The sequence below is a fragment of the Erythrolamprus reginae genome, chromosome Z (assembly GCF_031021105.1).
Source record: "Erythrolamprus reginae isolate rEryReg1 chromosome Z, rEryReg1.hap1, whole genome shotgun sequence".
Taxonomy (NCBI): Eukaryota; Metazoa; Chordata; class Lepidosauria; order Squamata; family Dipsadidae; genus Erythrolamprus; species Erythrolamprus reginae.
Genome location: NC_091963.1, coordinates 142,920,261 through 142,933,793, shown reverse-complemented (window position 1 = coordinate 142,933,793; position 13,533 = coordinate 142,920,261). Strand labels below are relative to the sequence as shown.

General features: G+C 48.1%; 2 protein-coding genes across 7 annotated transcripts in view; one reads left to right on the top strand and one right to left on the bottom strand.

Annotated features, from left to right (window-relative positions):
- The window catches only part of ARHGEF15 (Rho guanine nucleotide exchange factor 15), an 86,241-nt gene extending 81,922 nt beyond the window's left edge, over window positions 1–4,319 (top strand). For 4 of the 5 annotated variants that reach the window (XM_070728043.1, XM_070728042.1, XM_070728040.1 and 1 more), the window contains 2 exons: window positions 940–1,041; window positions 3,376–4,319. In XM_070728043.1, coding sequence (XP_070584144.1) covers window positions 940–1,041; window positions 3,376–3,563 — 290 coding nt within the window. In that variant the 3' untranslated portion in view covers window positions 3,564–4,319. Of the gene's footprint in view, window positions 1–939; window positions 1,042–1,229; window positions 1,420–3,375 lie in introns of those variants that run through there. The other variant, XM_070728045.1, reaches the window with a different exon arrangement.
- A 4,692-nt stretch (window positions 4,320–9,011) lies between these two features.
- PLOD3 (procollagen-lysine,2-oxoglutarate 5-dioxygenase 3) overlaps window positions 9,012–13,533 on the bottom strand; it is a 179,230-nt gene continuing 174,708 nt past the window's right edge. For both annotated transcript variants that reach the window (XM_070728046.1, XM_070728047.1), the window contains exon 20: window positions 9,012–11,951. In XM_070728046.1, coding sequence (XP_070584147.1) covers window positions 11,796–11,951 — 156 coding nt within the window. In that variant the 3' untranslated portion in view covers window positions 9,012–11,795. The remainder of the gene's footprint in view (window positions 11,952–13,533) is intronic.

Sequence of the window (13,533 nt, the reverse complement as noted above, 5' to 3'; positions counted from 1 at the left end):
AGGGACATATGGAAGAGGAGACATATGAAGTGTTGTGGTTAGCTCTGGCCCAGCTCCTGCCCCAAGCAAGGTGGAGGTGGGGGAGACATCCACATGCCGCAGGCCTGTTTTGCTCCCAGTAGAATCTGCCGACGAAGTCTCCTCTGACCAAGGAAGCGTGAGTGACAGGGAAGAGGGGAGTTTGGCAGACAGTCCAGGAGGAGATCAATCATCTGTATCATCCCTGAATTCTGAACAAGAATTAATGACACATCCACGCATACGTAGAGTGATGCATAGGAGACAACAACTGAAGCAGTGTTTCCCAACCTTGGCAACTTGAAGATATTTGGACTTCAACTCCCAGAATTCCCCAGCCAGCAAATGCTGGCTGGGGAATTCTGGAAGTTGAAGTCCAAATATCTTCAAGTTGCCAAGGTTGGGAAACACTGAACTGAAGGATTATTACAAGAGAAAATGAGGCCACCTGTAGTTGGGTGGGGCTGCTGTAATTAGTACTACAGCCTGATGTTTTAGCCTCATGGCAGTTTATCTGATTCATTGTTTCGTCAAGATCGTGGTTTTTGCTCTTCAGATTTGTGTGTGTGGACTCTCTGGACTTTAGAATTGGACTCAATTTCCCAGTTATTGGGTGAGCAATTGGACTGCATTTAACCTGTGCCTTGTGTGTAACAGAAAATCCGTTTGACATTTAAAAAGGGATCTGTTTCTATTTTTCTGTTTATAAAAACTTTTGGGTTTTCCTTTTATCCTGTGGTGTGTGTCTTCCTGGACTAATTACCCTGTAATTACGGGCGGTTGAGACATGCCGGCATTACAATAAAACTAAATCCAATTAATTTGATACCTTTCCTACGTTGTCTTTCCTTCCCTCTTTTGCTTATTATTATTTTCGTAAGAAATAATTTATTTATTTGTTTTCCTCCTCCGTTTCCGCAGATTGTCCCCAGGTTCAGTGCACAGAGACCTACTGCGCAGGCCAGGCAGACGAGCTGAGCCTCGAACCAACGGACATCGTCAACGTAGTGCGCAAAACCGAGGGTGAGCCTGGGGATGTGACACACATGCACCCTGCCTAACCGTTGTGACCAAATTGCGGTGTCTTCCTCTTCTTTCTCTGAACGATTTAGAAATTGGAGCCTGGGAGGCGGGGGCTTCCTAACCTAAAGATGGGTGTGTTTTTTTAAAGCAGAGTTCTCTGCTAAAGGATTCTCTTCCGATCCTTCAAGGTCCTTTCGGTGACTCCAACACCTTCCCAAATTCTCAGCCAGCTGGAAGCTAAAGTCCCCAACACAGAGAGAGGGTATCCTTGAAGAAAATTGCCCTCCACCGTTTTAGAACCCTGGCTGTCCCGACGGTGTTAATGCTGTGGTGCTCCAGCGGCACATTGAAAGGGAGACCACCAGGTGATCCCAGGCTAGGCTGTAAGCATCTGAGGAAAAAGCGATAGCAAGTCACTTCTGAGAACTGCAGGGCTGTCTGTATTGTCCCCTCACATATGGTCTAGAACAGTGATGGCAAACCTTTTTTTCCTCGCGTGCACATGTACTATTATGCATGCACGAGTGCCCCATAATTCAATGCAAAAAGCTTCCACCCCTGGAGACCCTCTGGAGGCTGGAAACGTTTCCCAGCTTCTGGTGGGCCCAGTAGGCTCGTGTTTTGCCCTCCCCAGCCCCAGTAGGCTCGTGTTTTGCCCTCCCCAGCCTCCAAAGGCTTCCCTGGAGCCGGAGGAGGGCAAAAACGCCCTCCCCCATCCCCCCAGAGGCTATCTGGAAACCAAAAATGTCCTCCCAGAGGCTCCGTACGAGCCAAAAGTCAGCTGACTGGCACACACATGCACATTGGAGTTGAGCTAGGGCGGGGATAGGCAAAGTTGGCTCTTTTATGACTTGTGGACTTCAACTCCCAGTATTCCTGAGCCAATCATGCCAACTTTGCCTACCCCTGAGCTAGGTCAACGGCTCGTGTGCCAGCAGATATGGCTCTGCGTGCCACCCGTGCCATAGGTTCGCCATCACTGGTCTAGAGCAGCAGCCCCCAATCTTTTGAACTAGGAGTGGTATTCACTTACTTTCCATACCAGTTCGCAAATGTGAGCATGTGCGCTTCACTCGCATGCGCCAGGTCCACACATGCGCACGGCCTTATGTGCATGCGCTTCGCTCGTGCACACAGCTTGCATGCGTGCGTGTGGCTTGAAAACGTGCCTAAATAGGTTGGCATAATGCTGGGGCGGGTGTGTGAGCCATCCTATCCGCATAGCCCCAGTTAACGGTTCGCCCGAACCAGCTGAATACCATCTCTGTTCTGGCCACTGGGAACCATTTTTGTGCAGAGAGGTGTCTCCGTGGACCAGAGAAGGCATGGTTTCACATGCTGCCTATATCTCATGGATGGGGCTTCGCTTGTTTGTGCGGCCCAGTTCCTGACATGCTGTGCTCTGGTGCCGGGCCGCAGACAGGGGATTGGGGACCCCTGGTTCTAGAGTCTTATAGCCACCCCCAGCCCCAGCTGTAAGCTATCCACCTCAGCACAGAATCCTCTTTTATGAAGTAAACTCAGGCTCATCCTTCATTGCTGAGGACAAAAACTCCAAAATAAAATAAACCAAGAGTCTCATTGTACCTTTTCTGATTCAGACCTTCTGCCTTTTAATAACCTTTGTGAGTCACAAAAGGCGCAAATAGGCTCCTGGGGAGGGGTTTTGGGGGGGGGCTCCGCAGAGCCATGTTTGTCAGTCTTGGCAACTTTTAAGACGTGTGGATTTCAATTCCCAGAATTCCTCCCGGCCAAGGTTGAGAAACATTTGACATAGACCCGCCTGCATTATAATCGCGTGAACATGGGAATGCGGCAACGGTCGTAAGCGTGGGAAATGGTCGTACAGTAATTTTGCTTTTTTTCAGAGCTGTTGTTAACTCCGAACAGTCGCTAAATGAGTGATTGTAAGTTGAGAACTAATCGAATGAAGGCGGGGCTGATTCGGAAGGAAGGGGCTTGTTGGAAGTTTCATAAAAGTGGCAGGACAGACTCCCAATAACGTTTGAAGCAACTAAAAGGGTTTCAGAGATCTTGATCTTTTTTTTGTCTTCTCCTTTTCTTTGTTCCTCTCCTCTTTGCTGTCTCCCCTCCCTTTTTCTGTCTTCCTCTCCTCCCTTTTGTCTTCCTCTTCTCGTCTTCACCTCCACCTCTTCCCTCCTGTCTTCTCTTCTCCTTCCTCCCCTCCTCTATCTTCCTCTCCACCCCTCCTCTTCCTCTCCAACCCTCCCCTCCTGCCTTCCCCTCCTCTTCTCCCCCTCCCCTCCCGTCTCCTTCCCTCTTTTGTCGACCCCTCCCTTTCTCTCTTCTGTCTGTCTCCCCTCCATGCTACAGGCTGGTACGAGGGCATACGCCTAGCTGACGGCAGGAAGGGCTGGTTCCCCTCTTGCTACGTGCAGGAGATCACGAACGAACATGTACGCCGGCGCAACCTCCGTGAGCGCTACCGTGTCCTCCAGGTGGCCCGCCAGCTGCAGCTGATGCGCAGCAATTGCAACAAAAGCAAGTGCAGCTCAGCCTGAGACAGAAACCGCACAAACAGCTGAGCCAGTGACAGCGAGTTATCTAACAGCTGCATTCGAAGTCCGATTTTGATTTCGCTGGGACTGGAGCAGCATTTGCCTCAAGGGGGCGCTGAAGATAAGGAGGACATTAGAGAGCAGTTGTGTTTTGGACTGAAAGCCGCTGAAGGATGAGAGTGTGGAAGAGAAATGCAAGCATGCTGAATTGACTGTCCGGAGCTGCAGTGCTAGCCGCTAGCCAGCAGAGTCGCTACTTCAAATGTGTCCCTTCTGCCAGAAGGGGGCGCCAGACTGCATTCTCAGTCGCATTGCAGAAGTTTACAGCCTTCCGTTCCCAAATTGCATCCTATGAGTCTGCATTGCATCTCAGTAACCCTGAGTGAGGACCATGGACCTTCTCAAAGTCTTCTACCTTCTACCAATCTTCTACGATGGTGCCATTTTTCAGGAGATTCCCTGACCTGAAGTACGATGAAATGGATGGCCCTGGGTTTAACCAGAAGGGTCAGTTCAACCTGAGCAGGAGTTATACCTGTCCTCCCCCCTCCCCACAATTTCCCAATGAATTATCCACCACCTGTTAAAAAAAATACATGTTAACGATTCAGGCCTACCACCCCGTAGCCTTGTTTTGAGCTCGTTGCAGGCTGCTTTGTATTTCACCCGCGTTGACAGATGGGTGTGCCTTGCCGTTTGTTGGCAGAACTCTGGTAGGTGGAAGACACTCCCCCAATAAAATATGTTTTGCAAACACGATCCACACCGGTATTACCAGTTTCCTGATCCTGATCACGGTGCTGTCGTTGCCATTGCTTCAATCCAGGGATAAAATGCTACCAGTTTGGCCCAGTTCAGGCATACCGGTAATGGCAGCCGCCGTTGGTTCAGAAAAATAGTAGCAGCGGCAGCGTAAGGCTCCGCCCACCCTCCCATCACCATTTTTTTTGTAACCCTCTGCACATGCGCAAAGCCTTATGCACATGTGCAGAGGGTGAAAAAGTGTGCGCTTCTGAACTGGTAGGGAAGGTAAATAGATTTCACCACTGCTTCAAACCTTCCCGGTGGTCCTTAACCTGGGCTCAGGTGTTCCTTCTCTACCTCAATTCCTGTCCTTTCTGGTGCCAAGAATCCGAGACTCTTACAGATTGTGGACTCAGCTAACTCTATCTCTTCCCCAGACCCTCACAGTTCAACAGACTTTTCCCCTTCATGCTAACCTGCTTGAATCTCTTGGGATTTTCTCCTTCGCAAGTGAGAAATTCCTGTTCCTTACTTCCAGCCTGGAAACCTTCATCACCAACTGGCTTATATTTATTAATGTGTTGTCCTCTTTAGCTCTCGAGCTGGAAGAGTTTTTGGCTTGGAAGTAGGGGGAGAGAGGGAAAGCAGAGATTGTATTTTAATTTATTCTGTGTCATATTTGCTTGCACTGTGACGTCTCTTGTGTTTTTCTATCCCAAACAGCTTTTTTTTTAAAAAAAAAATGTATGGATGAACAAAACATGCCAGTGCTTGCTTTTAGTTTTGTTCTCCATAATAAATATAAGAACATAAAAAACATAACATAAGAAGAGTCATGCTGAATCAGGCCAAAGCCCATCAAGTCCAGCAATCTGTGTCACACAGTGGCCCACCAATTGGGGATCTTGAGCAGAAAGAGAAGGCAAAACCCTCCCTTTCCCTTGACCTCCAACAAATGGGACCCAAGGGAATCCTGTCCGACTCAACTAACACTTGGACATCTGTTTCAATAACCACTGATACATTTGGCATCCATGAATCTGTCTAATGCTGCCTTGAAGCTATCCAGGCTGACAGCTGTCACGACCTCTTCTGTAAGGGAATTCCATAAACCAACGACCCTCTGGATGAAGAAATATTTCCCTTTATTTATCCTCACTTTCTTACTTATGAGCTTTAGGGAGTGTCCCCTCCTCCTAGTACTGTGTGATCCCATGCATGGGATGGAAAAGGTGGATAGAGAAAAGGATTTTTCTCTATCCACCTTTTCCATCCCATGCATGATTCTACACACTTTGATCAAGTCACCCCTTAAACGTCGTCTTTCAAGGCTCAAGAGACCAAGGCGTTGCCACCTGCTTTCATAAGGGAGGGGCTCCATTTCCTTCCTCATTCTTGTTGCCCTTTTTTACATCTTTTCAAGATCCATTATATCCTCCTTGAGGTACAAGAGCCTCTTAATGTTGTGGCCTGTCAGCTGCTGGCCCCTTCAGCTGTCGAATCAGATAAGGTGGAGCAGGAATTGGGGCCAGCATCAAGGCAATCTGAGAGCTCCGAGGGGGAAAAGGGAATGGAGCTGTCAGAGTGACAGAGGCAGAGCCTGGGCTGTCCGTCAGTCCCCAGACGGAGAGTCAACAGCCACCAGGTCCACAGGTGGCTGAGAAGGAAGAGGAGGAATAGCTGGGTCCCATGCATGACATACCGATACTCAGAAGGCAGAGTAGAGGAGAGCAGTGGAAATCCATGGGCTGGTCCTTGGGATGGAAGAGCCACCCCTGCTAGCTAAGCCCCCTGTGGGGATAAGAGGCAGGGGGCGGAGACAAATATGTGCGGCAGACAACTATTCACCTACCTGTCAGTCAGCCACTGATATAGTCCAAACTTCTGAATCCTATGTTGGAATTCTTTCTGAGAATCTACAGCACTGAGAGTTGGGTGTGCCTTCGATGTTTGTGTGTGTGTTTGCATGTGTGTTACTAAAGAAAGCGGGTGTACCAGGACTTCCGTTACAAGCAGCGGTGGGCTATGAGCCGGAACACTAAATTGCGCTCACTGCCGTGGCTCATAAGTTCTTGCGGGGCCAGCGGAGGCAGCAAAATCGTGCACGGAGCCACAGGTGCGCCTGTTTTGGCCTGCACGGAAGCAAACAAACATCACCGAAACACGGGCATACCTGTAGCTTCGTGCACGATTTTGCTGCCTCCCCAGGTGCAGCAGCAAAATCGCGCTGGCCCCGCAAGAGCTTATGAGCCGCGGCGGCGAGCGCAATTTAGCGTTCTGGCTCATAGCCCACCACTGGTTACAAGTGGGTGAGGATTCCTGGTGCTTAAAGGGAATGTTTAGTTAAAAGTGTGCTTGTTGGATTTGGGAGAACATTTAATGCCAAGGCTGGTATTTGCCCGAAATGGCAAATCCCCCAAACTACAATAGTTCCTTTCGACAACTCACAAAAACCAAAAGAGAACCTATCATCGGTAGGATTAATAGATGGTACTTTTAACCTTTAAATGGGAAACTTCCAGCTTTAAAACTCAGCCTGACATCTGAGAAGTCCTAATATTACAGCTCAGGATTGCGTTTCAAGTCTGCAATTGGAGACAAGAATAGAGGCCTCTGTGAAAAATCACTCATCTGGCCTGAGCTCGGTTCTTGTTGGCGGATGCTGAAAGGAGTATTATTCGACTTGCCTTTGTAGGGAAAGCTCTTGAAAGAGTGGCTCGGCTTTCCAGTTGCCGAAATAAGAAGGGATTTAGCTAGAAGGAAACATCAGCGATGGGTCTACGGAATGGCTGGGCTGGTTTTATTCTCATCACAAAAATTTAAAGAGCTTCCAATCGATTTAAAATCCCTGGCTCAGGAGATACTGGAAGGCAAACAGATCCCTTATTTTAGTTTGGTGTTATGTCAACTTCTGCAAATTTTAAGATACATGCACTTCAGTGCGCAAAATCCCCCAGTCAGCATTGGTGGCTAAGGAATTCTAGGAGTTGGGATCCATGCATCTTAAACAGGCAAAGGTCGGCAACACTGGTTTAGTTCATGCATGGCACCTTTGTATCATTAAGGTAAGGGTAAAGGTCCCCTGCATCTGTGTGCTAGTCATTTCCAGCCTAGGGGTGGTGCTCACCTGTTTCAAAGCTGAAGAGCTATCGAAGACATCTCTATGGTCATATGGCAGGCATGATTATAATGCCAAAGGTGCACGGTAGCACTGTTACTTTCCCACCAAAGTGGTCCCTGTTTTTCTACTTGCATTTTTTATGTGCTTTCAAAATACAGTGGTACCTCGTCTTACGAACGCCTCTTCTAACGAACTTTTCGAGATACGAACCCGGTGTTTAAGATTTTTTTGCCTCTTCTTCCGAACTATTTTCGCCTTACGAACCCAAGCCACTGCTGCTGGGATGAAGGGGTTTCTTTTTTTTCGAAGAAAGAAAAGGGAGGGTCGGCTTGGAGAGGGAAACAGTTTGCATTAACAAAGCTAGGAGAACGGAGTGCTTGCAGAGGCACTGAAAGGGTGTCTTTTGAAGAAAAGGGAGGGGCGCCCCCTTAACTTTCTTCCTTCCCACTCACCCTTTAGCCTAGCCTTGCTTCTTACACCCACCCCCTTTCGCTGCTCCTCCCTGCCCTCTTCACCTCCCTTCTGAAGTTTGGGATTTTCCTGAAGGATGTGCACGCATTATTTGCTTTTACATTGATTCCTATGGGAAACATTGTTTCGTCTTACGAACCTTTCACCTTACGAACCTTGTCTTGGAACCAATTAAGTTCGTAAGACAAGGTATCACTGTACTAGGTTGGCAGAAGCTGGGACAAGTAACAGGAGCTCATTCCATAACGCGGCGTTAGGGATTCAAACTGCTGGACTGCCGACCTGATCGACAAGCTCAGCATCAGCCACTGAACCATCACACTCCTCTTGTATTATTGCAAACATCTAAAAACAATGGTTTAAAGAGGTACCATTTTCCCCCAAATAAGACCCTGTCATATTTTTGTCCACCAAAAAAGGCACCAGGTCTTATTTTCAGGAAAGATTTGTCCATTGAGTCACCCCACTTTGATTTGCAATGTCCCGGGCCGTGTTTTAACTGCCAGAGCCCTTCAGGAACTTCTTTGGCTTGCAGGTCTTTCCTGAAGGCCTCTGCAATTGATAACAGAGCTCCGGATTGATTATTGGCTACAGAGGCCTTCAGGAAAGGCTTGCCAGCTGCAGAAGTAATGGGCCGAGGTGTGCGAGGCCTGGCTGCAATTTTAGTTAAGTAGTAGGGCAGTTCCACTCCCCCTCCCACATCCCTACCCTAGCTTAATTTTTACCTGTCCACCCTGGAGTGGATGAGGGCTTATTTTGGGAGGTAGGGTTTACATTGAGTGGACGTGTAAAAAATAAAGCTAAGACTTACTTTCTTTGCACTTTGGGGAAAACATGATAGAAGCAAACTGGGTGTCAGGAAGGATGAACTACAGACCTGGAACTGTTACCGAGTGGAACTGACAGCCACATGAAATAGCTAGTCTTCACTAAAGATCTTCAAGGGCCAGAGACTCCTCCTAAATGTGTTCTTTCCTGAGCAGTTGACCTCTAAAGTGTCTTCCAATTGATTCTGACTAACCAAAATGATCTTCAGCCAAAGAGCACCCCCTCAGCCCAGGTTGCAAAACTTAAGTTTCTCTCCCCATTCTCTAGTAAGACTGAGTGCAACTTGCCTCTTTTAAAATGGAGCTTTATTTAGTGTGTGGTTCAACAGGAAATAATTTAAAGCACACTTTGTACGGGACACAGCTAGCACGGTGCCACCCCCTCACGGACCCGATAGCCCACGGTCTACAGTATTGTGAGAGGCTACGCAAGGCTGTGAGCTCCCACAAGAGAGCCATGAAGCTCGAGGAATTGAAATAAGCCATCGCAGATGAAGGTCTCTTAACTATCAAATAGATACAAGTCACCCTTTATAGAGCGTGACGACCGAAAGATTTTTAGCCCTGGGATTGTTCCCGGCATTGGAAACTAAGATGTGAGTTATGTTTCTGCTCCCGTTACAGGGCTTAACATTCCTAGAAATCTGAAAATGCATCGAGAGCCTTTTTTTTGGGTGGGGCTGATTTGTAACTGTAGTTAGCCTCCCATTTTTTACGCCCCTGTCAGAGTCTGACTCTGCAGCCTCGGAGGAAACTGGGGAAGAGTCAAGCCAGCCCAGGTTGTTCAGAATTAGCAAGGTCAGCAGGCAGGGAGGAACAGAGCTCAGCTGAGGAGCATGAACCACCCCCTTCTGATGCAAGGGTTTGGAGAGTGCAGAGGAGGCAGGATCAGCTCAGACAGACAGCCACTCACCAGGAGAGTGCCCCGCCCAGCTTCACCAGGCACACCTGGGGAATGAGACTTAAGGGGACCCTGGGGAGGAGCATTTGTTGGGAGCAAACACTGAGTTCCAGGAGTGTTGTGTACTGACGTTTGAACTTGCCAAGAATCCTGCGTGAGTCGTTCTGGATTGATTATATCTTTTTCCCCTTGAACTCTTTGCTTTGTTCTTGTTTTGCTAGCTAACCTTGAGATTTATTTCTGCGCAGCCTTGATGTAGACAGCGCTGGGCTGGCCTAATTGCGACCAGAGGCTGTTTGGGGGAGATTTGGAACATCCAGCCCAACCGAACCAAGAGGCAAGCCTAATAGAGAAGGCTTTTCTCTCTCCTCGGTCTCAGGGGTGAAAAAACCCTAACGATATCCGTCCTTTGTCTTCTTTCTTTATTGCTTCCTTGGACTTCCTGGAGTCGTTTTCTGTAAACAAAGAAAGAAACCTTCCAAGACACAATTCCCAGCCCCGTTCCGATCTTCTCGTGCACGAGAATTGGGCTGAAGCAACCTTATGTTTTACCAGCAGCCAGGTCTTGAGCGGCTTCGCCTGCCAAAATCGGATTTGGACAGAACCTAGCAGATTGTAGCCCAAGGAAGAGTTTGGGAGAAAATCTGGAGTGGAAGAGATGAAATTCTGGAATTTCTGAATTCAGGTTTGTATTTCTCCTGTGGTGCTGAAGAAGACTCCTGAGACTGACTGCAAGAATATCCAATGAGTAAATTCTGAAGAAAATCAACCCAGACTGTTCTTGGGAAGGCCAGATTGTGACCTTCTAGCTCTTCTCTTTTTAACAAAGGGATTGTACAATCATTTTGTCTGAAATGGTGTAGGGCTTTGTGTTCTGAGCAGAGGGTTGGACTAGAAGAACTCCAAAGTCCCTTCCAAAACTCTTGTTATTTTGAAGCTCAAATACTTTGGCCATCATATGAGAAGAAAGGGCTCAGTGGAAAAGACCCTGATGGTTGGGAAAGACGGAAGGCAAAAAAGAGAAGTATGAAATAGCAATAGTACTTAGAGCAGTGGGCTCTCAACCTTTCTAATGCCGCGACCCCTTAATACAGTTCCTCATGTTGTGGTGACCCCCAACCACAAGTCTAGTGCCAAATCTCCCAACAGAGCTTTAAGCGTATTGGCAGAAAGATCAGAGGGATACCCCCACTGTAAATGCTTGATTGGTTGGATTGTAAAAATATGTTCCAAGGCACCAGAACAGATGCTTTAGCTCCTAACACCATGGGAAATTTGTCTTTTCCCATGGTCTTAGACGACTCCTGTGAAACGGTCGTTCAACCCCCAAAGGGGACCCAATCCCCAGGTTGAGAACCACTGACTTAGACTTCTATACCGCTTCAGAGTGCTTTACAGCCCTCTCTAAGAGGTTTGCAGAGCATTGCCTCCAACAATCTGGGCCCTCGTCTTACCCACTTCGGAAGGATGGAAGGCTGAGTCAACCTTTGGTCTGGTTGAGATTCGAACTGCCAAATTGCAGACAGCAACTGGCAGTCAGCAGAAGGATCCCGCAATACTGCTTTCTAGACACTGCGCTACCTTGTCTCATCAAATGGTTAGATAATGTCAATGCAATGAACAAGAATTTGGACACACCCTGGGAGACACTGGAGGATGTGGAGGGCGTGACGTCGTGTGCTATGGTCCATGAGGTTGCAAAAGAGTCAGATGTGGTGTAGCAATTGAATCACAACCTCAAATTCATCCTATGGAGAGATTTAGCCCAACCATGCTCGTCCTCTTTGGGGTGGCAAGAATTCATTTAAATGGCTGAACCATAGGGAATGGGGACAGGACTTGGGAGCAAATCCTGATCAAGCAACAATTGGCCAAAGAGTGGAATGACCTCTGTGTTTCTCCAATCTTGGGACAATGGGAGACGAGGGAAGGAAGGCAACAGTGGCTCTTGATGCTAGTGGTGACAGATGATAAAGGGCTGAGCAGTAAACTGAATCCATTTGCACTTGGCAACCAGTTGTCCCTTTCTCTGCTTTTGAAGGCACTTAGTGGCAACGAAGCTGGAGACACAGAGATTCCCCTCTTTTCTGCACCTCTCCTCATCACTGGCCACCATGGGGAGTTGAATCCATGGGCTGGAGGGGTGGGGGGCGAGCCAGGGGATGCCAGCATTAGGGGTCCACAAAGGAAACCATGATGTAGCGAGTGCCCCAAGTGGTGGGCAAACCTTCGTGGTAATGGGTGAGACGTCCTGGGTGGATCAGGCTCCAACCCTTGCGGGGAGATTCCACCTTGCAATTGTACCGGATAAATTGGCAGCCGCCTCCCTAGGGGACAAAGAGAACCATTTTATTGACATAATTGTTTTTTTATTTTTTCTCCAACATAAAATTAAAAAACAATACAGTGATACCTCGTCTTACGAACCCCTCATCATACGAACTTTTCGAGATACGCACCCGGGGTTTAAGATTTCTTTGCCTCGTCTTAAAAACCCTTTCCGTCTTATGAACCTGAGCCAAGGTCCGTGGGCTCTCGTACTGCGCATGTGATCTCTGACTGCCGAAGGGATTCTTCTTGTGACTGTCATTGCCGGGATTTCCCATTTGCTTGCATGGGAATTCCACGCCCCCTTTTGCTTGCACCTGAGGCGGGGAACACCAGAGTTGCCCCATTTCCCTACCACTCCACTCTAGTCCTCTGCTTCCTCTGCTACTTGCAGCCACCCCATCGTGCTGCCAAAATCCCCCCTAGCCTGCTGCTTACTTCGCCCCATCTCACTGCTAAAATCATCCCTCCAAAAGCTTCCTATCTTGCCCCAAATTGCTCCAAAATACCTTGTTTCTCCTTTCTGCCTTTCTTCACTCCATTTGCCTTTGTTAGGACCTCGATTTGGGTGGTATAGGAAGTGGCTGGAGGGGCGATTTTAGAAGCAATTTGGGGCAAGGTAGGAAGCTTTTGGAGTGGTGATTTTTGGAGCAATTTGGGGCAAGATAGGAAGCTTTTGGAGTGCCTATTTTAGAAGCAATTTGGGGCAACGTATGAAGGTTTTGAAGGGGCGATTTTGGGAGAGATTTGGGGCGGGGTTAGCCTTTGTTAGGACCTCCATTCCTAGCTTCTCCCCGCTGTCCGTCTCCACTCCGCTAGCCTTCACTTTGTCCCCCCCGCCACTTTTTTTTATGTCTTAAAATTTGGATTTTCCTAATGGGTTTGCACGCATTATTTGCTTTAACAATGATTCCTATGGGAAACAATGTTTCATCTTACAAACTTTTCATCTTACAAACCTTGTCCCGGAACCAATTAAGTTCGTAAGACAAGGTATCACTGTACATAGTTTCCAACACAAAATCAAGCTTATTATCAAACATATACAAATTTTTTCTTCAAAGCAATTCACCCGAAGAATTGTTGAAACCTATTCTACCCCAGTTACGAACGTAAAAAACATACAGTTTGGACAAATTTAATTTAATCAATAAGCCTTCAGATCGTGCAAAATGCAGCTGCGAGAGCAGTCATGGGCCTACCTAGGTATGCCCATGTTTCACCATCACTCCGCAGTCTGCATTGGTTGCCGATCAATTTCCGGTCACAATTCAAAGTGTTGGTTATGACCTTTAAAGCCCTTCATGGCATCGGACCAGAATATCTCCGAGACCGCCTCCTGCCGCACGAATCCCAGCGACCGATTAGGTCCCACAGAGTGGGCCTTCTCCGGGTCCCGTCAACTAAACAATGTCGGTTGGCGGGCCCCAGGGGAAGAGCCTTCTCTGTGGCGGCACCGACTCTCTGGAACCAACTCCCCCCGGAGATTAGAACTGCCCCTACTCTTCCTGCCTTCCGTAAACTCCTTAAAACCCACCTTTGCCGTCAGGCATGGGGGAACTGAAACATCTCCCCCTGGGC